This window comes from Rhinatrema bivittatum, chromosome 11 (genome assembly GCF_901001135.1).
Source record: "Rhinatrema bivittatum chromosome 11, aRhiBiv1.1, whole genome shotgun sequence".
Classification (NCBI taxonomy): Eukaryota; Metazoa; Chordata; class Amphibia; order Gymnophiona; family Rhinatrematidae; genus Rhinatrema; species Rhinatrema bivittatum.
In genome coordinates this window covers 33,070,155-33,097,856 of record NC_042625.1, presented here as the reverse complement: position 1 = coordinate 33,097,856, position 27,702 = coordinate 33,070,155, and the positions used below count along the sequence as shown (strand labels likewise).

Sequence of the window (27,702 nt, the reverse complement as noted above, 5' to 3'; positions counted from 1 at the left end):
AGTATCCTTCTCTGAAGTCTCGACAACCCACCACTCTGACCTTACTAAGATCTACTAGTGATAGGGCTCTTAGTCTGCCCCCGACCCATGGAGGTTTTGAGTGGACCTTCAAAACATCATTGTGCCCTCTCGGGGTAATGACCTCTATGTTCCATGCCTTGTGAGCCAGGGCTGCCCACATGCCCTGCTTCACCACTGGGCTGGAATCTTGACCACTTGGCCTGCCAGGTGTCCCTGGGTCGCAGTCTACTACCACCCCTTGCTGTAGTCTCCTACTTCTGTCCTCCACACGTCTCAAGGGTTTGGACTCCTGGGCCTTCATCAGGGCCTCAAACAACAATTTCCCCTTAAAAGGGAGTTTACGTAGTTTGTTTTCCCCTCTAAGCGGGATTCTATTCTAAGGCTTTTTTTCCCCGAAATAGGAGAAGCCCTTTACTTGGGACAAAAGGTTTGGATATATCTGGACCTAGCCAGAGCTACACAACCACGTTAGAAGAAATTTTTAGCTCTCTGTCCTTGTGCAAGACAGATGGGAACTCAGATTATCATAAGAGTTCCCTGCAAATGTGTGATATTAATAATTCTCGATATGTTTTCTTTGAACCTTCTCAATTAGGTTTTTTCTTGGATTCCTACCAATGCTCTGGGGCTGCCAATCAAGCAGTAGTCATAGATTGAATGTAATCTGCCTTTCCCTATTACCATAGATTTAGGATTTCTTTAGAAACATTGCTCTATGTTTTGATTCTCCCCATAATTATAGGGTACCAAGAGAAATGGTTTGATGACTTGATTTTTTTTTCCCTTTTGATTTCTACACCATTCTCTTTCTATGCCATGCTATTGCAGTCTTTATAAATCTGAAATGCAAATAAAAGTTAAAAAAAAAGTCTTTAAAAGTTTCTCAATCCTTCTATCCTGCAAGTCCCTGAAGGCTGTCCCTCCTTCGACCAGGACAGTCATCCATTTGGAGACGGCAGCCAAAGCTGCATCCACCTTAGCGAGTTCCAGCAGGCCCTCCTTTCCCATATGATCCACCACATACAGTTTTTGCATGTTCCTTCTACTCCATAGTCTAGTCTGGCAAGGACCACACCACATTAATCATAGCTTGGATTGTGGAAAGTACAGGGAAGGACCTTGCTGGTTTCTTAATCCCAGTGAGGATAGGATTACCCTTTAGCGTAGGGGCCTTGTGCTGTTCCTCTAAGAGCCTGAGGACATTGGAGATTTTTGAAATCAGAGCTCCTTACGGCTCAGCCCTAAACAACCAGACTGCTGAGTCTTCCTACTCTAGTTCTAGATCCTCACCTCAGGAATGCATCCTCTTGTTCATTCAATAGGAACTCTTGAAGGGGCCTGGGTTTCTCTTCTTCCCTGCCAATTTCCTTCTCTTTCCTGCAGGGGGCTGGGGTCAGGGCCCTTGCCTTTGGGGCCCACACACATGGGCTTCCCCTTCATTTCCTTGTAGGCTTTGTGCATCAGAAACAAATTCTGAACAGAACTCCTCCCTCCCCCCCTTGGCAAATTCCTCTTCTGAAGCTGCCAGGGAGGGGGACTGTCTAGCGGCAACCGCTGATAGCTGGCACAGAAACTGGGACTGCCTCCCCCCTGGCGACTTCCAGGCTGATGGCTGCCGCACTGTCGCAGTAGAAGGAGCCGGCCACGGTCAGAAGGCGCATGCTGGGAACTTCCTGCCCCCTCCATACCTTGTCACTGCGAGGGATTTGGGGGACTTCAGGGCGCATCCCGTGGTCCTTTAGGCGCTGGGCCTAATCACTGCCACCGCTTCAACTTCCAACATACAGGAAATGCTAGATCACAAGGCCTAATCGGCTGACCTGGGGGAGGGAAAAGTGACCCAAAGAGGGCCCCCAATCAGGCCCAGGTTCCCTGCTGATAGTGACCTTGGAGGCCATTGCCCCTCCCTATTCCTCCTGCTGAACAAGCTCCATCTACCTGCTGGAGACAGTACTTTTGACTCCTCCTCTGCTGAACTAGCCTATATCAAAGATAGCCTCAGGTAGAGGGACATGGTGAAGAGTGGTCTGGCAGGACAAAAAGAAATGACCCTTTAACCTTAATGCTATTTTAAAGAGTAAATAACATGCTATTTGCTTTTTTAGCAGCTCTACTCCTACCCTTTACTCACAATAAACTGCCTAGTCCTTTGCCAGGGTGCTAGCCTTAATACAGAACCCAAAATTATGTACATAGTGATAGGGAAAAATAATCTTTTATAGATTACTAGAAACAAAAGCAATAAGGTAGGAGTTTAGCAAAACAGGAACTATAAATATATTACATGACAGAACATACTATGGACTCCGAAAAGAAGGGTTAACGATCCAGTTTAGTTAGTACTACCGGTATGTTAAAATGTCTTATATAAACCTTAACAGGTGGTACATTTAATTTTTAAAAAATTGGAAATTTTAATATAGGTGCATTATTTAATCTCAACTGTAAATACAACATGGGAAAAAGAGTAGTAATTCTTTGGTCTTAAATGGAAAAAAAAAAAAAAAAGATCTCATAAAGATGTTACAAAGTCACCAGATATATTTGCTCCACCAGAAGTTTTAGGGCAGTAGTTAACTACTTATAAATAATGTATTGCTCGGCTCTCAAAACCTGCTCAAATGCCCTCTATAATCAATGTAAAGACATACACCCACAAGAAATCTTGGCATCCGTAATTTATACTGCTTGTATTTCACACTGGCCCTGTTACAAAACTGGCCTTTTTCTAGATTATAAAAATACTGCTAATTCATATTCCATCATTACAGGGTACTGTAAAAAAAAAAACCCCAAAAAAAACAAAACCAACCAATCACCCTCTGTCTAGCGAGTATTAAGAGGTCTGGTCCAATTCTACCTAAAACAGTAATCAAAATGCCTTCCTGATCAGATTTAAGGACAAAGCACCCATAAAACAAAAATACACAATTTTAAGAAATTAAATACAAATAGGTTATTTTAAGGTTTGCAGCTTAATTCTAGTACAAAAGCCATATATAAAGAGCTCTAAGAAGTTTTCCAAAAGCACAATTTAAAAATCAAAACTGTTGAAACGCAAGTAGTGAAAGTACTCTTTCAAAATTTAAACTGAAATGGTAAAAATAAAGCAGCATAAGCGTTGCAATCAGGCCAGACTACAGTTCCATTTTTGGCACTTCCGTTTTTATAAGAGAATGAAAAAAGATCTAGATCAGGAAATATATTGCTATCGAAGCGAGACCTTCAGGTCCAGGATCCAGCAACTTCAGCTTAAGCCTCCTTTCTGGTGAGACCAGGAGGAATTCGTCAGCTCGCCAAGGTCTATGGCTGCCGAGCAGTAAGACGGGGGCGGGGGGAGGTCCTCCTTGGGCGGCAGCTTCAGGGCCTCCTCGTACGTTGGGAGCACGAAAAACAGGCCCTTCTCTTCCGAGCCGGGCACCTGCTCCCGCCGGGCCTGGCGGCAGGCCTGGATGTGCCTGTAGCAGCTCCACACGCAACGCAGCAGGTAAACCTTGAGCAGCAGCAGGGCGGTGAACACAAGCGCCAGGTAAACGACGGCGCTGACGCTGCTGGCGAACTCCGGCTCGGCCAGGAGGTAGGGGTGGGCGCGGCGGGGGCAGAGGACCTGCAGGTAGGACGAGAACTGCAGCAAGCAGCCGAAGATGGTGAGCAGGGTCAGCAGCACGTCCAGGGCCTGGAAGAGCAGGAAGGGGACGAGCAGGCCCTCGCGGTTCTTCAGCACGCCCACCAGCAGCGCCAGGCAGATGGCCAGCAGCAGCAGGCCCACCAGGAAGTCGAGCAGGCCCGCCTCCGGCCCCTTCACCGTCGCCTCCACCGCCTGCCAGGCCAGGTAGATGACGCTGAAGGTGAGATAGTAGACCGCCAGGCCGAGGGTGCCGGCGCGAACGCTGAAGCACCCGCAACAGGTCGGCATCTCGGGGGACTCCTGCGCCCTCATCGTGCGCCGCCGCCGCCGCGTCTCAGACTCCGGGGAGGACGTTGGGACTCGAGCTCAGAGCGCAGGCGCGGGGCAAACGGACGGGCATTAGGCGCCGCCCCTTACCCTTTTACGTGGGTGGCGGATAGTGACGTCACGACCACGCACAAGAGGGGGAGAGGAGGGGAGGATTGCGCCGCCGCTCGCCGGTGAGCTCATTTAGGGCCGGCTTCACGAAGGCATTTCTTCCGTTCTGTGTCTATGGGAAAATGCCTTGATGAATCAGGCCCTTCAGCTACAAATCGAGCGACTTTCTCACAGCTGTAAAAATTCAATCGGACTCCTTATTTAGGGAGCATATCAGGAAGCCGAAAAGTGCAAACAAAGTGAGACCTCCGCTGTCTATAGTGCCGCAGGAATGTGCAAGAGGGTGAGACCTCTGGCTAAAGTGCTGTAGGAGAGTACACGAGAGACCTCCTTTGCACAGAGTGCCGTGCTGAATGATTCTGCGCTCCCTCCCCTCTCACAGCCCCTTAACTCCTCAGAACTGGCTCTGCTGGTCCAGTCTCACCTCTATGCCCCCCATCCCCTCCAAACCACTGGAGAATCTGTTGACATCCAAGCAAAACTCTTTCTACAGGAAAGAGAGAGAACAAATCACAGCCAGCCAAAAATTAAATAAAAAGCATGCGCTGTAGCATTATCATCTTATGACAGAAGAACTGGCCGGGCTGATCTCAAAGAAGAGCAATGCAGTGAATGGGCCACGGACACAGTGCCCTGAAGAATAGGGCCTTGCTAACTTTTTTGCTGCTCTTTGGGGTAGATTTTTAAAGGTTACGCGCGCAACCCCTGAAAACCTACCCCTGCCTCCCCCTGCGCGCGCAAGCCCCGGGACGCGCGTATGTCCCGGGGCTTGCAAAAAGGGGCGTGGGCGGTCTGGGGGCGGGGTGGGGTGTGGTCTGAGCCTCCAGGCACAGAGGCCATTTGCCGCTGTGCCTGGGTTTGCGGGCCTGCTGGGAGGCAGGCGTAACTTCTTCAACAAAAGTAAGGGGGGGGGGGGTTAGGTAGGGGAAGGGAGGTGAAGCTGCGGGGGGGGGGGGGAGGCGGAAGGAAAGTTCCCTCCGAGGCCGCTCCGAACGAAGGGAACGGAGGCAGGCTGTGCGGCTTGGTGCGCGCAAGTTGCACAATTGTGCACCCCCCTTCGCGCGCCGACCCTGGATATTATAACATGCGCGTGGCTATTCCCTAAGTAAACTTGATTATTAGCCATTAATGAACTTCTCCAAGAACGTATCCAAACCATTTTTTAACCCACCTACACTAACTGCACTAACCACATCCTATGGCAACAAATTCCAGAGCTTTCCTGTGCGTTGAGTGAAAAAGAATTTTCTCCAATTAGTCTTAAATGTGCTACTTGCTAACTTCATGGAATGCCCCATAGTCCTTCTATTATTCGAAAGTGTAAATAACCGAGTCACATCTACTCGTTCAAAACCTCTCATGATCTTAAAGACCGCTATCATATCCCCCCTCAGCCGTCTCTTCTCCAAGCTGAACAGCCCTAACCTCTTCAGCCTTTCCTCATAGGGGAGCTGTTCCATTCCCCTTATCATTTTGGTTGCCCTTCTCCGTACCTTCTCCATTGCAACTATATCTTTTTTGAGATGTGGCGACCAGAATTGTACACAGTATTCAAGGTGCGGGCTCACCATGGAGCGATATAGAGGCATTATGACATTTTCTGTTCTATTAACCATTCCCTTCCTAATAATTCCTAACATTCTGTTTGCTGTTTTGACTGCTGCAGCACACTGAGCCAACAATTTTAAAGTATTATCCACTATGATGCCTAGATCTTTTTCCTGGGTGGTAGCTCCTAATATGGAACCTAACATCGTGTAACTACAGCAAGGGTTATTTTTCCCTATATGCAACACCTTGCACTTGTCCACATTAAATTTCATCTGCCATTTGGATGCCCAATCTTCCAGCCTTGCAAGGTCCTCCTGTAATGTATCACAGTCTGCTTGTAATTTAACTACTCTGAATAATTTTGTATCATCCGCAAATTTGATAACCTCACTCGTCGTATTCCTTTCCAGATCATTTATATATATACTGAAAAGCACCGGTCCAAGTACAGATCCCTGAGGCACTCCACTGTCCACTCCCTTCCACTGAGAAAACTGACCATTTAATCCTACTCTCTGTTTCCTGTCTTTTAACCAGTTTGTAATCCACGAAAGGACATCGCCTCCTATCCCATGACTTTTTAGTTTTCTTAGAAGCCTCTCGTGAGGGACTTTGTCAAACGCCTTCTGAAAATCCAAATACACTACATCTACCGGTTCACCTTTATCCACATGTTTATTAACCCCTTCAAAGAAATGAAGCAGATTTGTTAGGCAAGACTTCCCTTGGGTAAATCCATGTTGACTGTGTTGTGTGTTCCATTAAATCATGTCTTTCTATATGCTCTACGATTTTGATCTTGAGAATAGTTTCCACTATTTTTCCCAGCACTGAAGTCAGGCTCACTGGTCTATAGTTACCCGGATCGCCCCTGGAGCCTTTTTTTAAATATTGGGGTTACATTGGCCACCCTCCAGTCTTCAGGTACAATGGATGATTTTAATGATAGGTTACAAATTTTAACTAATAGATCAGAAATTTCATGTTTGATTTCCTTCAGTACCCTAGGATGCATATCTTCCGGTCCAGGTGATTTGCTACTCTTTAGTTTGTCAATCTGGCCTACTACATCTTCCAGGTTCACAGTGATTTTGTTCAGTTCATCTGACTCATCACCCCTGAAAACCATCTCAGGAACTGGTATCTCCCCAACATCCTCATTAGTAAACACGGAGGCAAAGAATTCATTTAGTCTTTCTGCAATGGCCTTATCTTCACTAAGAGCCCTTTTAACCCCTCTGTCATCTAATGGTCTAACCGACTCCCTCACAGGTTTCTTGCTTCATATATATTTTTTAAAGTTTTTATTATGAGTTTTTGTCTCTATGGCCAATTTCATTTCAAATTCTCTCTTCGCCTGTCTTATCAATGTTTTACACTTAACTTGACAATGCTTATGTTTTATCCTATTTTCTTCAGATGGATCCTTCTTCCAATTTTTGAAGGATGTTTTATTGGCTAAAATAGCCTCTTTCACCTCACCTTTTAACCATGACGGTAGTTGTTTTGCCTTCCTTCCATCTTTCTTAAAGCGTGTCTAGGCCTGTTGAACACTTTTAACCTTTGCAGCTGCACCTTTCAGTTTTTTTCTATTTTCGTCATTTTATCAAAGTTTCCCTTTTGAAAGTTTAATGTTAGAACTGCAGATTTACTTATTGTCCCCCTTCCAGTTATTAGTTTAAATTTGATCATGTTATGATCACTGTTGCCAACTGGCCCCACCACCGTTACCTCTCTCATCAAATCCTGGGTTCCACTAAGAATTAAATCTAAAATAGCTCCCTCTCTTGTTGGTTCCTGAACCAATTGCTCCATGAAGCAATCATTTATTACATCCAGGAACTTTATGTCTCTAGCAAGTCCAGATGTTACATTTATACAGTCAATATTGGGGTAATTGAAATCTCCCATTATTATTGCACTGCCAAATTGGTTAGCTTCCCTGATTTCTCTTAGCATTTCATCATCTGTCTGACTATTTTGTCCAGGTGGACGGTAGTATACTCCTATCACTATATCTTACCCAACACACATGGGATTTCTACCCATATACTCTCTTGTATGATCTTTATCCTGTTGGACTCTATACCTCCCAGACATAAAGTGCCACACTTCTACCAAGTTGATCCTCCCTATCATTGCGGTATAATTTGTACCCTGATATAGCACTGTCCCATTGGTTATCCTCCTTCCACCAAGTTTCTGTGATGCCAATTATGTCAATCTCATCATTTGCTGCTATTCACTCTAACTCCCCCATCTTACTTCTTAGACTTCTGGCATTGGCATACAGACATTTCAAAGTGTGGTTTTTGTTTGTATTAACAACCTGCTTTTCAGTTGTTTGGGATAATTCGGAAATCATTAGCTTTGGTGATTTTTTACATATAGGCACATGGACTATGTTTGCTTTTAATGGAACCTCTCTGTTGGGATGCCCTAACTCTCCTGTTTCATTAGTATCCTTCAAACAGGAGGCATGAAGTAGGGATGAGTTTGGAGGGTTGGGGGAGATACTAGCAGCTTTGGAGGGCATGGGGCAGTCTACAAGGGGGAGGAGAAGAGGGCAAAGGCGACCAGAAGAGAGAGATGGCAGCAGTGGAAGGCCCTCCCCCTTCCCCCGCAGCCCTGGAGGTGGCATTTTGTGAGGAGAGAGAGAGGAATGGAGCATTTTCTCTGTTTTCCCCTCCCCCTCCCCCCCCCCAAAAAAAAACTGGCCCTGCTAGTAGCACTGCAGCTTTAATCAAACACCTCCTGCCGATCCTTTAAGTTTAAAATAATCTTCCAGAATGGTTTCTTGTGAAGTGCGACATGGGCAGATCAGTTGGTTCCATGAAGGCTTCGCATCCTGCATAGGCGCGCACCGTCAGTACAATATCTAAGTGTTGCTGACAACCTACGCTGGGCTTACATCCCGAAACGGTGACTATCCTGATCAGTTCCTCCTGTCCCACTGGTGCACTAGAGGGCAGCAGCACCAAAGGGAAGGCGAAAGTCATCTCCCTAGTGGTGCCTGACATGGTCCCAGAGACTCGAGAAGGATGGGGAGAAAAAATGGTAGTGAATGGTGTAAAAGCAGAGCGGCTTCCCGGACCTGTCCCGGTCGGATTCTCAGGATAGCCACAATGAATATGCAGGAGAAGCTGGGTCAGACTGGCGTCCCAATGCAAAGTCCCCAATGAAAAGAAGGACGCCAAGTAAAATGCCCTTGCACTAAAGCTCCGCCATGGTCAGTGAAACATGAAAAAGAACCGTCCGGATGCGGCTTTATTAGTCATTTCTCACCAATTGCAATTAACAGTGCTCTCTCATTTAGTTATTTAGTTTTCTTTATTCCTCCTTTCCTCCTGTTTCTTTGAGCAGAATCAAGAGTGGGAGCTAAGCCTTCACTTGCAAGCACCCGAGGGTTTTTCTCTTATTTCCTATCCCCTCCTAACTTACTTTAGTCCGGTCATGGCCCCCTTCAAGGGCCCTCTATCTCCCTCCTGCCTCCAGCAGCATCCCCCCCCCCCCCCCCTTCATTCCTCTGGTATGTAGAAGAGGCTGCAGAAGGTGGAGCAGAGGGGAGCCTGCTCTCACATAACAGCGTTACACAGCGGAAAGGGGTGAGAGGTAAAACGCGGCCCTTACCTGGAGCCCGACAGGATCCAGTACCAGCACGGTCCCTGGACAGAAGGGCAGCCCTGCCCCCTTCCCTTCCCGGCTCACAGACTGCCGGGCCCCTGCCACGGTAGCCACCCTGCTGGCCCACTCCGCGTGGCAGCTGCGGTCTGTAGCGCGCACATCACTTTATTATATTTGAGGAATCGCCTTTCTGGAATACAATCGAGGCGATGTACACGGTACTGATAAAGAGGCAACTACGGGTATTTGAAAGCTCGTCAGATCAACGTAAAAATAAATACAACTAAAAAACAAACATGATAGGGATCTGCTTTAAAAAGTAAATAAAAAAAAAACAAAACCCTCCACTTTTTAAATTTCAGAATGGCCTGCAGCCGTGCAAAACATTAAACGTTCAGAAGGCAGCAGTTCTCAGCCCAGGTTGAACGAGGTAGGGCCCCCTCTTTCCCGATCTAGTAAGACCTCTCCCTCCCACCCCCAACAGCGTGGCTACCGCAGCGCCGGGGAGGGAGGGAGGGGAGTAGGCGAGGTTGGCGCTCTGGGGGCGGTGAAAAGCAGCGGGAGGAGGAGGGAGAGGGGCCGGCGGATCTCCCTCAGGAAGCCTGTGCCGGGGAGCCAGAGCCGGGTGGTGCGGGGCAGAGGTCAGAGGGGGGGACGAGCCACGGACTCGCGGACGGTAAGTGCGGGGGGCTGGGCGGGGGGCGACTCGGCCTGGAAGCGAGGGCAAAGCCCGTCTCGTGCGGGGGAGAAGGCTCCCCCTCGCAGCCCGAAATTCCCGTGCCGCTCTGTCCCGGGACGATCTTGCTCTTCGGGGGTGCAAGGCAGGGGCTTTTGACTTTGCTCTCCGTGCAACAAGTTCCAGAGATTGCGGGCGGGCGGGCTGGAAGGTTTCGGTCCCTGCCGCTGCTGCTGCTCGGTGCTTCCCTTTAGTTTACTGTTTCATACCGGATCGTTGCCGCTCTGTTGGTAGGCAAGGCCACATCTATTTCTTCCTAGATAGTTAAGCCTGGGGGTCCCCAACCCTGTCCCAGAGCATCACGTGGCCAGTCTGGTTTTCAGGGTAATCGCAGTGAATATTCACCAGTTACATCTGCAGGCGCTGTGCCCACTGTATGCAAATCTATCTCATGAATACTCAGTGCTGATATTCTGAAAACCAGACTGGCTGGGTATTCCTCTGGGACCGGGGGGACCTCACCTTCCTAGGACAATTGTCTTGAGTGCTGCAGGTCTGCTTGCTGACGGGAAGTCATCCATGTGCCCACCTGTTGCCCCCTCCTTCACCTCCAGGGCCCAGTGTCCTCATTCTCATGGTCTTTGCTCCTTTCTGACTCTACTGGCCTCCCCCCCAAGGAGCACTGCATCCTTACTGCTGAGTGAGGAGTAGCGGTCTCCCCCTGTCACTACTGCACCCTGGTGTCGGGACACCCAGTTCCCAAGACAACGGTACTGGAATGCCACTGAAATATGGGATATGGGCAATGAAACTTGTAATTTTTGAAAATGAAATAATTAAAAAAAAATAGCATAATTCTACTGTGAATTTCTCTTCTACTGATTTTATCTTTGAGAGAAAGCATGAGATTGTGAGGCGATAGCATGATGCAAAATCCTGGAGAGGACAGATAGCTACTTCAGCTCAATACAGGGCAGAAAGGTTAACGATGCATGCCATGCGTGGTTTGTACATTTTATAATGAACTTCTAATTAGGGGGCTCTGTTGCCTGGACAGTGTTGCATACATCGTGTAGCGCTATATAAGTGATTAATAAGTGGTTTTACTGGCCTGTGGGTCATGCTGCAGCTTTCCCAAGGGTGACAAGTGATCGATCTACCAGCTGAATTGCTTACACTGTTGGAGCAAGGAATGATTTGCAAAAAGGATTCTGTATTCTGTGTTGCCTATTGGTGTCTTCCCTGCTCCAGCCTGCTCTTCCATTCCTCATTCCCGTTTCCTGACTCCTGTTGGAGAGCTCTTCCCAGTTGAGGTCCTTCAGCCGGCACAAGGAGAGAAATGATGTTTGAACAGCGGCAATAATTTCCAGCCTCCTTGAGAATCCCATGCTTTCACTTCTTTTCTGCTTCTCTGACATAAATGTTATTAATCCAGGCCGGTGAGTGGTTTCCAGCCCTGTCGTGAAGGCACCCCAGCCCTGTCGTGAAAGCACCCCTAACTAGTCAGGGTTTCAGGATAGCCACAATGCATTTGCAGAGAGAGAGATTTGCACGCACTGGAGACCCAGTGTGTGCAAATCCATCCCATGCATTTTCATTGTGGATATCCTGAAAATTTGATTGGATAAGTGTGCATCCAGGACTAGGTTGGGCACCTGTGGCAGGTTCCACTATTCTTGCATATTTGCCTACAGTGAAAGCCTTACTTCATGTAAGAATAAAAATATACCTCAAAAGGTATAACTAATGCACAAGAGGCAAAAAACCAACCCAAAAACAAAAAAAAAGGTTCCAGAACAAGGGGGTCACAGCAAGAGGCTGGAGAAGGGAAGATTCACACACAATGCACAGCACAGCCTCCTAGTGGAGATGGGTGGAGGCAAAACCGGGAACTGAATTTAAGGAAGCTTGGAGTAAGCGCAGAAGATCTTTAGTGGTGAGGTGCAGGCTAGATGGACTAGGTTATTGTCTGTCATCATATACAATGACCCTTTGCTACCCAGAATTAAAGGAATGCCAAATAAGTCTGTAATAGGTTGACCTTTCCACCAGATTATGATTATCCTTCCCTATGCTAAACATTTGTTCCAGGCAGAAATTTGAGCCTGATTCCTGAAGGTCTTTTCTCCTGGACGTACAGGTACTAAAGAGAGATTCCCATTCTGTATCTGTCCCAGAAAAAGACCCAAATGGTCCGTGCAGTCTGCCCAGCAAGCTTTTTTTTTTAGGCTAGCAATTGTGGTTCCATGCAGGACATTCTCTTGCCTTCTGTTGAGGGTAGGGTAGTAACTGCCGTTCCATGCAGGTTACCCCCATGCAGAAATGCTACACTCAGGTTACCCCGTTTCTCCATTTCCATCCTTTAGCCATTAGGGATCCTGTGTGTTCATCCCACGCCCTTTTGCATTCCATGACCGTTCTTGTCTTCACCACCTCTTCTGGGGGGGGGGGGGCAGTCCATGTATCCACCAACCTTTCCATGAAGAAGTATTTCCTGGGGTTGTTCCCGAGTCTGCTCCCTTGGAGCTTCGTATCTTGACCCCTAAAAGGTGAATCTTAAAAGCTTTACGCGTGCCAAAGCTGGGAGATAACGCGCAGAAGGTGGGCTGGCGCACGCCACGTGGATTTTACAAGGCGCGCGACTACACACTTATTTCCCGGTATGCGCACAAAAATATTTTTGCTGAAAAAGGGGCGGGGCATGGGCATTCCTACATTTCTCCATGAAATCTGTGCATAAGTATTTACACATACAAGCTTGCACTGGGCTCCCCTACTGCGTAACTTTACTTCTGCTAGGGAATGGCGTGTAAGTCCCAAAACAGACAAAAAAAAGGCGGGGATTTAAGGGTCGGGGCTGAAAGGGTAGAAGAGAGGCTTATTAATGTTGCGATGCTGCCCGCAGCCGGAGCTACGAGCAGCCTCTTACCTTTGCGGCAGGAGCCGCCATGATTTGGCCCCAAGGCCCGGAGGCCACCATCTTGCCCCCATTGTGCCGGTACAGCAGGAGCCGTGCTGGGATTCTCCTTGTGGCAGGAGCCGCGGACGCCGTGGTTTCCTGCGGCCCAGAGGCCGCCGTCGTCGCCGCTCCTTCTGTGCGGCTGGAGCCACGTTCCTGCCCCTTTTGCTGCCTGGAGGCTGCTATCTTGCTGCCGCCTTGGTCACGGCGGTCCCACCGCCGTCGCTGGTTCCATGCGGCCTGGAGGCCGCTCTGAACCCTCCACCTCCGCGGCAGGAGCTGCTCCCAGGGGCCTCTTCATGGCTCGGACGCCGCCTTCCTCGTCAGGGCCTGCCTGCGGCCCTTCTCCTGCTCCTGCACGGCAGCAAGGCCGCTGTCCGTGGTCCTGCACTTCCTCCTCAGGCGCGGGGCCACGCCTCTCTTCTGGCTTTAAAGGGCCAGCATGGGCGTGGTCCCTCTGGCTCCACCTGATGATCTCATTTCCTGGAACTCCCTCTCCTGCCTATAAAAAGGCTTCATTCCTGTTTGCCTTCGCAAGGAGCTAGTCTTCTTTTAGACTCCTCATCTTCGCTCCTGCTTGTCTTCTTCATGTTCTTCGTAGGATCCCTCGTCTATTCCTGGTCTCTCCTGATGACTCGTCTGTCCTGATGTCGCCATTGTCCCAGTCCTGATGTCTCATGGTCCAGTCTTCATGTCCTGATGTCTGTCCTGTCCAGATGTCCTCCAGGCTTGCTTGGATCCTGCCCTGCGTGGTCCGCGACCAGCCCAGCTTCGTTGAATAGGGCATGCAGCAGGCCCAGTGGTCCGCAACTAACCCTGCTGGGGTGTGTAGGGTGCTGGTGGGTCTTATCCATCTAATGGAGCCGAGGATCTCCATGTGCCTTCCTGTTACCTCCTAGGATTCGAGCCTTGAAGATGTCTTGCTTGCTCATCCCGTCTGCCCTTTGCTAAGTGGGGAGTCCATCATGATGTCTTGGATCTTCGCCTTGGAGGCCGTCTTGTAAATATTCCTCCGATGTCTTGGACTCTGTCTATACCTAGCCTCCGGCAGACGGTGCTTCAGTGGATAGCCTGAGGGTCGGTCTGGCCACTGCCGCCTCCCTTCCGGCTGAGGGTGTTAGCGTGTTATTCAAAGTCCTTTCCATCCTGAGTTTTATCATGATTTTAGCTCGTCTCTTCCTCATTTCATCTGAGTCCGTCTGATCATCGTCTGAGTCAGTTTTCACCATTGTCTGAGTCTTTGTCTTCGTCTGCTTGTTCATCAGAGTCTTCATCACCATGTTCTAGTGCCTTCGTCTGCCCTTGCCTCATGTCTGGGCTGCCGCCTCTGCCGTTACCCAGCGGCAGGTACGAAAGGGCTTGGAGTGGTCGGAGGACTACTCAGAGGCCAACCTTGTGTGGTTGGTCGCACTGAGGTTGTGCAGGTCGGCAGAGGTCTGGTCTTCTCTCGACTCCCAGACAAGGTTCCGTCTCACCGCAAGGGCACACACCACTCGTTCCGCAATGGGGAGCACCCCCTAGCGCTCCCTCCCATCGCATTGCAACAGATTGCGAAGGCCTTTGGGTCACTTCACCTCCCGGAAGCAGGATCGCTCCCCAGCGCTTCTGCAACAATTAACTAGTGGGGTTAGGAAGACCTATCCTTTAACTGGAAACGGACTGGAGAAACTGGTAATTGCAGCAGCACTCATATTTGCTGAAATTCCTCCGCTTATGCGGTAGAGGCTGCATGCACATGCATGCGACCATATAAAATTGCACGCACATGTACGTGCATATAGCCTATCATGTGCGCATGTTATAAAATAGTCACATCCATTGGTGTGAGCCGGCTTATGCGTGTACATGTGTGTTCGTGCGGCTGTTTAAGAGTTACCGCCTAATGGTACAGCTTTCTTTCCACTGGAAAAGGTTTGATTCTTGTGCATCATTAATACAGTTCAGGTTTTTAAAAGTCTGTATTATATCTCCCCTGTTCCTCCTTTCCTCCAAGGTATAGATATTTAGGTCCTGCAGTCTCATTTCGGTACAGATCCTGCACCATTTTGGTTGCTTTTCTCTAGGCCGCTTCCATCCTGTCCTTATCCTTTTTGAGAAATGGTCACCAGAACTGGACACTGAGGCCTCACCAAAGACCTGCTAGTTTTGTCTCTCTCTGGCCTAGTTACCGCCTTGTCCCACTACTTTGCTACCTTCAGATCATCAGAGATTATTATCCCAAGATCTCTCTCCTGGGCCATGTACATCAGTCTCTTGCCCTTTATCATGCGCAGCCCCTCTCGATTTCTGCACCTCACATGCATGACTCTGCCCTTCTTGGCATTGAATCCCAGCTGCCAAACCTTTGACAACCTGTGGCAGACATTTGTCCATGTCGCAGGCTTCCCAAATTATCTTTTAAAAAAGTGTCTGGCTAAAATCCATGTATCCCTCAGCCTTCCCAAGGCTACACATTTTTATCCATAGCCCAACCTCCTGAAACTCAGTGCCCAAAAGAACATATGACTGACACCTCCATAAGCATTTCATTGATGTAGATCTCATTCTCCTGGATGCTTCGCAGCCTTCCCACCTCCTCACTTATTTCCGCCATCTATTTCCTGAGGGAGCTGACCTGCAGACGTTTTTTTTTACAGTGAACTGGTTCCTCACCCTCGATCAGAATATCCATCTGGACAGCAGCAGCAGAAGAAGCAATAACGCTAGTGACAGCTTTGGTGATGCAATATTTCCCTGCTATCTTCAGGGTAATATTTCAAAATGGGTTGATTTTGCACATACCTTGACAAGATGAACCTCACTCGTAAGCCAGGATATGTTGACTCTAATCGCAATCTCTCAAATTTACTGCATTATTTCAAAGAGAGCTTCCATATGGCGTTCATTAGCAAAAAATGCCTGGCATTGCTCTGGTAGTCTTGTCTTTAACATCATATGCGTTTTTTGTGCCTGTGGGTGTGGAGGCCTGAACCTATGTGTGCATATCTGTCTGCCTATGTGTATGTGCTTTTGTGTGTAAGTCTGACAGGGCTTTGCACACAGAGCAGATTGTCTTTGCATAGTGCATCTTCCCCTGTCCCAGAGGTCACCTGGTGGCCAAACACAACACACGACAGTGTGACTGACTGACTGACTGACTAACCAACACCACACAAACCTTTCATATATATAGACAAGGTGTTATATACAGGCCAGTGGCACCCAATACAATTGTGACTATTTCTATATCTTTGTGCCACATTTTCGTGGTCTCTGATTGCATCATTTGATACTTGAGGATTTTCTCTCTCTCCATATGATCCATAGAAAGCTTCGTTCTGACACTTCTATCAGCAATGCTGCTCTTGTGCTTTTCTCCTTTATCACAATATCTGGTTTTCTTGCATCAAACTTTGTATCTGTTGATATGGGGATGTCTCAGGTGATCACAACTTCTTCATTCTCTACAGTTCTTTCAGGGTATGGTTCCCAGTGCTTTTCTAGTACAGTGATGTTACTTTATTATGTGTTTCTGTATATAGTGGGAAATGCATAGGTAGCGGCTTCAGAAACCCCATGTGGTTCAAAATCTGACTCAGGAATAGTTAAGCTTAGATTTGAAGATGATAGACTGATAATTGCAGCACAGGCTAGTGGACTATGGACAAGATGGTTCAGAGCCAGCACAGAAAAAACTTGGATAAAACAGAAATGCAGATTCTGTAAAACAACTAAAAATGGTTACACACCTCATTGCTTGATGTTTGTGATGATATCAGAAAGCCTATAATTATGCTTTTGCCAATTGATTTTCCTTGTCTGCTAGTAAGATTCTTTAAAGAACCTTTTCTCTTATTTTGCAAATTCTGTTTCCTCTTTCCCATCATGTGCTGGTAAATTTTCTCTCATTCTTTCCCCTCATTGAAACAATCATCCAAATTGTTAGGAGCTTCTGGTATCTGTAGAAAATAAAATAGAAAGAAATACCACAGGCTCTACCTTTTTCTCAGCTATCTTGCAAGTAAAATCAGCTAGCCTATGGAATTTAACATTCACTTAGTCCTGTTTGCTTGCCCACTTATTGCTTTTAAGTAGGAAGTGGTTTATCTTATCCTTTCAGAATATCATATGTATTTATGTGTCTGTTAGGTTTGTAGTTTAGTGTGGCTCCCTTTGTAGAATCTTCTTGCTTAAGATGTACAAATAAACCAGTCCAACTAGAAATAATTACCACAAAGATCTAATATGATGCTACCAATCAAGCTCCTTTTGAAACATACTTAATTTCTGTTCTATTTACTTACATTTTTTGTATTTAAAATATTTCTAGGCCACACCATCCTAAATTCTGGGCAGTTTACAGAGTTCACATACATAAACTTACCACAGAACATAATTACACTCATTATAAACATATTTAAATAAAACAGTAATTTAAACAATAAATAAAAAATAATCACTTAGACAAACCAAAACATCATCAACACTTACAAATTTGCAGGACTTATGATCTCCAAAAGCAAACCAAAAAGCTGAGGACATTCAGTTTGATGAAAACAAGAACTTTAACCGATGCACACTAAGCTATAAATTAGTGACTAGGACATTCATCTCAACAAGTTCTTTAAACAAGTCAATCAAAGGCAAGTCTGAATAAATGGGTCTTTAAGTTTTTTTTAAATGTTTTTGGGCAAGCTTGTTTTCTAATAGCCATTGGCAGTTGGTTCCCTAGTGTCACCTCTGCTATTGAAAGCATACTTTCTTTACTTTCAGCAAGGCGAATGAGTTTGTAACTTGGGATATCAGGTAAGCATTGGCCCTCTGACCTGAGATTTCTCACTGGTCTGTGTGATTTCAATAACAGATTGATTACGTATGGGCAGTCGTTTAATGCATTATATATAATGGTTAGAGTCGTGAACTGTACACGTTGTTGAAAAGGCATCCAATGTAGTGATTGTAGAATGGGGGTGATGCACTCAAATCTAGAAATACCTGATATTATTCTAGTGGCTGAATTTTGAATAGTTTGAATTGCCTTCATTGTATACAATGGGTGACCCAAAAAAAGAGAACTAAAGTAATCTAAACATGGGAGGATGAGCAACTGGACCTCCATCCTAAAGTCGCCATAATGTAAGCAGGGCTTTAGACGCTATAGCATGTGAAGCTTCCAATAGGATTTTCGCATCAAAAATTTGTAATTAGATTTTACATTGAGATTTGAATCTACAATCTACAATTATTCCTAGATTTCGGGTTTGGAGACTGATTGGTATAGAATGCTATCTGAAATTGAATGCAGAAGGGAAAGGGTTTTCAGTTTTTCTGCTGAGAAAAATAATCTCAGTTTTCTATTTACAGATGGAGACGGCTTGCATTTGTATGGGGTAAAGTCCAAGTCTTGGTGTTCTTAGAAGTCACAATTGAGAAAGTGGTGCAGGGGTATCAGGCTACACAATAATATTAGTATTCCAGTGCAATAAGTCCCTTCCCCAAAGAGCTTACCTGAAACAGCAGGAGATAAAATGTTGCAAGGAACATCTGTGCAAGGGATGCAGAATTTGAACACTGGTTTCTCAGCTCCATCCCTTACTCTGACTGTTAGGCCCACTACTCCTTTTCTTAGGCTATGCCTTCTCTCTATTTAAGAACATAAGAACATAAGAAAATGCCATACTGGGTCAGACCAAGGGTCCATCAAGCCCAGCATCCTGTTTCCAACAGTGGCCAATCCAGGCCATAAGAACCTGGCAAGTACCCAAAAACTAAGTCTATTCCATGTTACCAGTGGCTATTCTCTAAGGGGCGGATTTTAAGAGCCCTGCTCGCCTAAATCCGCCCAAATCCGGGCGGATTTAGGCGAGCAGGGCCCTGCGCACCGGTGAGCCTATTTTACATAGGCCTACCAGCGCGCGCAGAGCCCCGGGACTCGCGTAAGTCCCGGGGTTTTCTGAGGGGGGCGTGTCGGGGGCGGGCCCGAACCGCGTGGTGTTTTCGGGGCGTGTCGGGAGCGTTCCGGGGGCGGGCCCGGGGGCGTGGCTACGGCCCGGGGTGGTCCGGGGGCGTGGCCGCGCTCTCCGGACCCGCCGTGAGGGGAGGGAATGGAGGTAGGCTGCGCGGCTCGGCGCGCGCCGGCTATACAGAATCCATAGCCTTGCGCGCACCGATCCTGGATTTTAGCGGATACGCGCAGCTCCGCGCGTATCTACTAAAATCCAGCGTACTTTTGCTTGCGCCTGATGCGCCAGCAAAAGTAGGCCAAATCGCGCGGTTTGAAAATCTACCCCTAAGTGAACTTAATAGCAGGTAATGGACTTCTCCTCCAAGAACTTATCCAATCCTTTTTTAAACACAGCTATACTAACTGCACTAACCACATCCTCTGGCAACAAATTCCAGAGTTTAATTGTGCGTTGAGTAAAAAAGAACTTTCTCCGATTAGTTTTAAATGTGCCCCATGCTAACTTCATGGAGTGCCCCCTAGTCTTTCTACTATCCGAAAGAGTAAATAACCGATTCACATTTACCCGTTCTAGACCTCTCATGATTTTAAACACCTAAATCATATCCCCCCTCAGTCGTCTCTTCTCCAAGCTGAAAAGTTCTAACCTCTTTAGTTTTTCCTCATAGGGGAGTTGTTCCATTCCCCTTATCATTTTGGTCGCCCTTCTTTGTACCTTCTCCATCGCAATTATATCTTTTTTGAGATGCGGCGACCAGAATTGTACACAGTATTCAAGGTGCGGTCTCACAATGGAGCAATACAGAGGCATTATGACATTTTCCGTTTTATTCACCATTCCCTTTCTAATAATTCCCAACATTCTGTTTGCTTTTTTGACTGTCGCAGCACACTGTACCGACGATTTCAATGTGTTATCCACTATGACACCTAGATCTCTTTCTTGGGTTGTAGCACCTAATATGGAACCCAACATTGTGTAATTAAAGCATGGGTTATTTTTCCCTATATGCATCACCTTGCACTTATCCACATTAAATTTCATCTGCCATTTGTATGCCCAATTTTCCAGTCTCACAAGGTCTTCCTGCAATTTATCACAATCTGCTTGTGATTTAACTACTCTGAACAATTTTGTGTCATCTGCAAATTTGATTATCTCACTCGTCGTATTTCTTTCCAGATCATTTATAAATATATTGAAAAGTAAGGGTCCCAATACAGATCCCTGAGGCACTCCACTGTCCACTCCCTACCACTGAGAGAAATGCCCATTTAATCCTACTCTCTGTTTCCTGTCTTTTAGCCAGTTTGCAATCCACGAAAGGACATCGCCACCTATCCCATGACGTTTTACTTTTCCTAAAAGCCTCTCATGAGGAACTTTGTCAAACGCCTTCTGAAAATCCAAGTATACTATATCTACCGGTTCACCTTTAGCCACATGTTTATTAACTCCTTCAAAAAAGTGAAGCAGATTTGTGAGGCAAGACTTGCCCTGGGTAAAGCCATGCTGACTTTGTTCCATTAAACCATGTCTTTCTATATGTTCTGTGATTTTGATGTTTAGAACACTTTCCACTATTTTTCCTGGCACTGAAGTCAGGCTAACCGGTCTGAAATTTCCCGGATCGCCCCTGGAGCCCTTTTTAAATACTGGGGTTACATTTGCTATCCTCCAGTCTTCAGGTACAATGGATGATTTTAATGATAAGTTACAAATTTTTACTAATAGGTCTGAAATTTCATTTTTTAGTTCCTTCAGAACTCTGGGGTATATACCATCTGGTCCAGGTGATTTACTACTCTTCAGTTTGTCAATCAGGCCTACCACATCTTCTAGGTTCACCGTGATTTGATTCAGTCCATCTGAATCATTACCCATGAAAACCTTCTCCATTACGGGTACCTCCCCAACATCCTCTTCAGTAAACACCGAAGCAAAGAAATCATTTAATCTTTCCGCGATGGCCTTATCTTCTCTAAGTGCCCCTTTAACCCCTCGATCATCTAACGGTCCAACTGACTCCCTCACAGGCTTTCTGCTTCGGATATATTTAAAAAAGTTTTTACTGTGAGTTTTTGCCTCTACAGCCAACTTCTTTTCATTTTATGCAGTTACTGTTTTATGCAGTTTAAGCATTTTAAGCAGTTAATTATTTTATGCAGTTACTGTTAACTTTTTCCTTGTTGGGTGAAAAGGCTACGTTAATTGCATGGCATGGAATCTGAGAAATGTCCAAATGCAAATTATTAACTGATCTTGCAATAAACGTTTTTCTATTTGCAGACAATCTGCAATTCTAGATCCCTCTAACAAAATCATTTGAGAAAACTGCATCACTTGTTTCTGAATATATGATCACCATAAAAGAAAAACTTGCACAGCTGAAACTATTAGTGAACCCGAAAACAACCAAACCAATCTGGTTGAGCCAAAACCCTCCAAAATCTCTTCCACCCTGTATTGATCTTGGAAACTGCCAACTAATTCCAACAAGTCAGATAAGAGATCTTGGTGTCCAAGTTGACGAAAACTTATGAAGACCCACATTAGCAAATGATCGAATCTTGTTTCCACAAACTACGAATCCTGAGCCGACTGAAACTTGTACTAAGTACAGTTGACTTCAGAACCTTTTTACAATCTCTGATATTCTCAGACTTAGATTACTGCAGTTCCCTATTTTTAGGACTTCCGGCTAGTCATCTTAAACCACTCCAACTACTGCAAAATGCTGCAGCCAGACTACTGACCGGAAAAAGAAAATTCAACCACATCACCCCAGCTCTGATAGCATTGCATTGTCTCCCTGTACAGTCGAGATTAATATACAAGGTTCTAACAATAATATACCACAACATGAATCCAAACAATGATTTGAGGGGAATACCATTTAAACCACATATTAAGAACATAAGAACATAAGAAAATGCCATACTGGGTCAGACCAAGGGTCCATCAAGCCCAGCATCCTGTTTCCAACAGTGGCCAATCCAGGCCATAAGAACCTGGCAAGTACTCAAAAACTAAGTCTATTCCATGTTACCATTGCTAATGGCAGTGGCTATTCTCTAAGTGAACTTAATAGTAGGTAATGGACACGAGCGCTTAGATCAGAGAACAAAGGCCTGCTAGAAATCCCGACCATAAAAAATTCTCATCTAACACAAATGAGAGACAGAGCGATATCAATTGCAGGCCAATGCTATGAGTGCCAGAGAATCTTCGAATAGTAACCGACATTAAGAAATTTAAGAAAGAACTGAAAACTTGGCTATTTGATAATGCCTAATCTCTGTCTGGTATAACCATTTCCCCCTCACTCTGATAATCAACTATGGCCTAGATTTACTAACCTACCGTGGCGTTGTGAATCGCTCGGAACAGGGGGGTGGGGGTGGGGGCCAAGCAAGGGGCCGGCTTTCACACCCAATAGCGCCATCATATAAGGTGGTGCTATTGGGCGCAAAATAGGCAGCAAAAAGACTCCTTACCTTTTCGCTGTCCACGCTGTCTTCGCGTAACTCATCCTTTGACTGAGTGCTGAACTTGTACACCGTTATGATCTAGTGATTCTCACATGGAATGACAGTATATAAAACACTCAAATAAACAAAATGCTAGAAATGAATTGAATGCATCGGTGAGGGCCTCTGGGTTGCTAGGAATTAGCTTGTTTTGAAACCACCTGGTGGGGGTTTTTTTCCCCACTGTTTTATAGCCACCTTCCAACCCCCTTAGCCCAGCCAGTCACCGCAGGGGAAGACAGTCATACCAGGGCTCGTTCTGGCATCCCACAATCATGGTCAATGACTGGGACTCCCTCTCCCCTCCCCCTAGGGGTGGTACTGGGGGGCTACGAATGCTGTCCGTGCAACATAGGCAACCCCGACAGACCCAGGGAACAAAAGACCTGGCCTTGACACCCATCCCAGCTCTCCAATGTGGCAATGGGCAGCACTGGCCAATGAGCCCAACCATTCTATACTACTGTATAGCAGAGCATTCCCCTAGCCCCTTAGACAGGAGTCAAGTGTGCGTGGGAGAATTCACTGGTGACTTAAACTGAATAAGTAGCTGTAAAATAGCCGTCCCGAAAAGTAGCAACAGCATAGAACTGTGCTTGTGGATTAACGACTCTGCCTTGGACAGTTGTTGGAGTCTGATTGGTGCGGTATATAAGTAAAAAACGAAATAAAAACAATGTTCAGAAACTGTTCAGTTCCAGAGGAAAACATTCTTGGATATTACAAACATCACAGCTTTAGGGGCTGGGGCCTCATGAATGACTCCGGAGTGATGATAAGACCTTTCTCCTTCTGCAAGCTGTTGATTAAAGGACAGGCTTCACTGCTGAGCTTTCAGGAGCTCTGCATTGCAGGCAAAGAAAATACAAAAACACGTTGCCTCCTTTCTTCTCCCTCGCATGCATTTGTAGGGCTCCTGTCTCTGCTTCTGTAGTGCCTGATGAACCTCAGGGGCCCATAAAAGCATTTCACTGTCTAGAGTCAATCATGAGACCAGGGTGCTGCAGGGATCAAAGCCGGAAGTTAGAAACATGATGGCAGAAAAAACCATGGCGTATCTAGTCTGCCCATCCACACAGCTTCTCAGCTCTACCATCCTTATCACTCTGTCAGAGAACCCCTGAAGCCAAGTGATTTCCATGTTTTCCCTTAACCGGAACAGAGGAAGCTTAAATACAGGGTTAAAATAATTTTGCCTCTGGTATGGTCATTTGTTTAAAAAATAAAAGTGCAAATTAGAGCTCAGACTATTGGTTTTATCTATAATGGACAGTGCAGTTCTCTTCAAAGCAGAGAGTTGTAAATTACAGTGACTTCCTGTCTCAGGGGAGGCTTTAATAGGGCATAGACTCCCTCCCTCTCTCGGCTCTGTGGTCTCTGCTTCTCATGTAACATGCAGTAGTCGGTGGAGAAAGAGACGTGCATTGCGTACAAGCATTGTACATAGGTTTCGGGTTTACGCTAGGCATTGGGAACTCTGGTTAGTGTCTCGTTTGCATTCAAATGATGATGATGAGTCAGCCCTGGAGCTGGTGCTTCACACTGAAGGTTACGGAGGTTACCTCATACTCCAGGCTAGGGAGTTTGGCTATCTTGATGGCCTTTGCTTGGCAAGAGATGTGTGACATAGGCCGGAGTGTCCTGGTCTGTGGTGACAATTCAGCAGGTGTGGTGTGGCGGGGGAGTTACAGTAACACCAACTTATCCCTAACAGCATGTAACGAGGGCGTGTGATCTGCCCTGCCTAGAGTGCTGTAGACCTCCGGCCTGTGCTGTGCAGAATGGAATCTGTTTTTTCATTAAACCTTGTAGCCTGCTTTTCCGTGTTCAGCTCAAGGTGGTTACAGCTCTGTTTTAACTTCAAATACTTTCCAATAAAAATGACTATAAATCCATTCTCTTCAGAGATATCATAAAACTGGAAGTGTAAACATTCAAACATTGCCATTGCTCTAATGTCGGCTAAGGATAATCTGAAGCAGAAGGAGTGGGGCCTGGTATCGTCTTATTTATTTATTTAGCATTTTTATATACCGACTTTCCAATAACAGAATTACTGATCAATTCGGTTTACATTCTAAACAATAACATTGACAGGTAAATGTCTTACAATGAACAGGTCGATATAACTTGGATTGGTATATATGGGGTTAATAACATAAGTAAAAGATACGGTGCCTAATGTAGGCTAAATAAACAGTTGATAGTTATGATACTGGGTTTTGATATTAGACTGCCAAAGTTCAAGTGAGTTCTAGAGATGATCTAAATAGTTCTCTAGTGGATTACCACCGAAGGGATCATTGGCAGGGATATTCCGCAGGTTGATGTTATGGGAAAGCTTGGTTGAATAACCAAGTCTTGAGTCTTTTTTTAAATGTAGTGGAGCATTGCACTGATCTGAGTTCTGGCGGGAGAGTGTTCCAGAGTTTGGGACCAGCTGTGGAGAAAGCTCTTTTGCTTAAAGCTGACTTCATCGGTGGGATATGAAGGTTGTTTCTATAGGCTTGTCTCACTGGTCTGGTAGAGGTGTGGAATTGGAGAGGGATTTTGAGCTCAAGTGGTGCCAAGTTGTGTAGTGCCTTGTGGGTTACTGAGAGCACTTTGAAAAATATTCTGAATTTGACGGGAAGCCAGTGTAGGCTTTTTAAGATGGGAGAGATGTGGTCTCTTTTGTTGGACTTGGTTAAGATCCTTGCTGCAGCGTTTTGCAGCATCTGTAGCGGTTTTATGGCGTTAGCAGGGAGGCCCAGTAGAAGTGAGTTGCAGTAATCTATTTTCGTGAGAATGATTGCTTGTAGAACTAATCTGAAATCTTGAAAATGGAGGAGAGGTCTCAGCCTTTTTAAAACTTGTAATTTGAAGAATCCATCCTTTACGATGTTATTTATGAGAGATCTGTAATTCATTTGGTTGTCAAGTAAAACACCTAGATTTCTGACTTGTGGGGACATTGTTAATTGGGTAGACAGGATGGTACTGGGATGTGTGTAGGTTCCGTCTTGGGAGATAAGGAGGTATTCTGTTTTGTTTGATTTAGGATCAGATTGAGGCTAGTGAGCAAGTTGTTGATGGCTTGTTTGCAAGAGTTCCAGAAGTTCAGAGTTTTTTGGAGAGATTCAGTAATTGGAATCAGTATCTGAACATCATCTGCGTATAAGTAGTGGATGAGATTTAGGTTGATGAGGAGCTGGCAGAGTGGTAGAAGGTATATATTGAATAAGGTTGGAGAGAGTGACGATCCTTGTGGGACTCCCAAGTTGCAGGTGACTGGTTGAGATTCTTCCTTGTTGACCTTGACCTTATACTGTCTGTTCTGTAGGAACGATTTGAACCATTTGAGGGCCTCATCTTCCTTCCCATCATTCATTCAGCTTTTCAGTTTCTGCTGTCCCATCTGTCATGAGATTCGTCATCTATCCTTTAACAATATCTGGATGTTTTAAAGGGCCACAGGGCCGCCCTGCCACCTTTTTCTCAGGAAAGTTGATCTGTGGAAGGGACTGTGGTGAGCAGCTCTCACAAAGGCCTTATCTAAAAGTTTGCTAAGGACTCTTCAGGTGTTCGGGGAGGGTTCTGGAGCTGCTTCCGTATGGTTGTAGGCCCAGCTGATGATGCTTTCCAAACTGGCCAGATTTAAAGGACCTTGGGTAAAACTTTCACCTCCTCCCCTCCACCTTCATGCACACACAGCAAAAGGCCTGCAATTTCCACTTTTGTCCAAACGCGCCAACTGGAAGGATCAGCCCACACCCACAGTCCATGTGTGTGTTCCCCCCCCCCCCCCCCCCCCCCCCCCCCCCCCCCCCCCGGCCGCTCTTTCTACAAGATTTTGCTTGTGTGTGAGGATTTATTTCCCCTTTTCCAGAAGCTGCAGACGACCCAAACCTTTTTGGCAAAAGATTTGTCATTTCAGAATTGGGGGTGGGTGGTGCATGCCATAGCCTCAGGCTTATTATCCTGGAAGGGGGGCTGAGCTCCCTCGACAGCCCAGTGGAAAGCAGTTCCAGGCACAATTCAATTAAAACAGAAGCAAAAAAAAAGAAAGACCTTTTAGTTGAAGAATACAATCCACGTCCGCCTTTTCATTACATTGAATGTATTGATTTGTAAAACTGGCTTTTTGCTTTCCTTGTTCCAAGGGCCGCCCGTGGTTTTCCTGCATGATTTTTGCCAGGATAATTCCTATTTGTTTGCAGCATCCAGCGATAACATTAGCTGGCTCCCTCTGCGATCCCTGCTGCTTTGGGGTGGCCGACAGAAAGCCGGAATCATTTTGTCATAAGGGCGAAAATGAATGGCCTCTTTCAAGGAAATGATGTGCTGTCTGTAGCAGCCGCTTTCTTTTCTGTTTTCCCTCTGCTCGACGTTGAGAGAAATTTTAAGTCCGGTATAAATGCTCTTATATCCTGTCATGACTTCTCTATGAATGCATGACAAGAATAACTTGTTATGCAACAAATACATGCAGAGACTGATTTAGGTTTTATTATCTGACGAGACTCATACATAACATGCAGCAAAAAAGTATAGAAAATAATTATAAGTTATGTTGTACTGACAAATATAATTAAATGGCACATCGTTTTAGGCAGTTGTGAAAAAGATGGAGACTACATGAATTTTCTTTCGGGGGGGAGGGGAGGGACCTAGCAGCCTCCTCCTGTTCCTGTGGGCTTCCAGCTCATTCAGAACCAGGGCTGGGATCTGGCGCTTCATTTGCAGCACCAACTCACTCAGGCCTGGCCATGGTGGCACTGGTCCTTGGCCATGTCCCGGAGCTCCTTCCAGAGCCCTGCAGGCACGGGACTTGAATCCAGCCACCACGACTCCCTCCCGCCTCCCCCTCCGCAGCGCCCCCAATCCCCGGCCGGCCTGTGTGCAGAAGGCTGGAGCCGGGAGTGGAACCCAAGTCGCTCAGCATGGCAGTGCACAGCCGTGGGCCGCTGGGCTGACTCCCTGTACTTGCATTTTCATTTTGTTTAAACGTTTGTTCTTTCCTGGCTTTCGTTGATTATGGTACTGAACAACGAGAGTAACTGCCTGATCCCCCAACTGAAACACCAAACATGACTCTGGGAATCGTTACATCATGCAACATCTTATTTCCATCAGTATTACCATATACACACTTAATACATAAGCTCAAAACAAGAACTTTGTATACTTTTTACATATCATATAACAGTATAACATATATCATATACCGTGAACATATCAATAATTGTACAGAATTAATTAAATCTTTTCAACACCTTCAAATATTTTATCCCCCGGACATGTCACCCCCAACGCCCCTATAATAACAATAAATATGATCACATTCACAC

General features: G+C 46.1%; 2 protein-coding genes across 2 annotated transcripts in view; one reads left to right on the top strand and one right to left on the bottom strand.

Moving 5' to 3' along the window:
* Positions 1–2,220: 2,220 nt before the first annotated feature.
* On the bottom strand, positions 2,221–4,042 carry LOC115073329 (lysosomal-associated transmembrane protein 5-like). Its single transcript, XM_029571652.1, has one exon. It carries the CDS (start codon positions 3,959–3,961, stop codon positions 3,269–3,271), a length of 693 nt encoding a protein of 230 aa, XP_029427512.1. The 5' UTR covers positions 3,962–4,042; the 3' UTR covers positions 2,221–3,268.
* A 5,805-nt stretch (positions 4,043–9,847) lies between these two features.
* TRPV4 (transient receptor potential cation channel subfamily V member 4) overlaps positions 9,848–27,702 on the top strand; it is a 139,919-nt gene continuing 122,064 nt past the window's right edge. The window contains exon 1 of the mRNA XM_029571294.1: positions 9,848–9,938. The gene's annotated coding sequence lies outside the window, so the exon portion shown is untranslated. The remainder of the gene's footprint in view (positions 9,939–27,702) is intronic.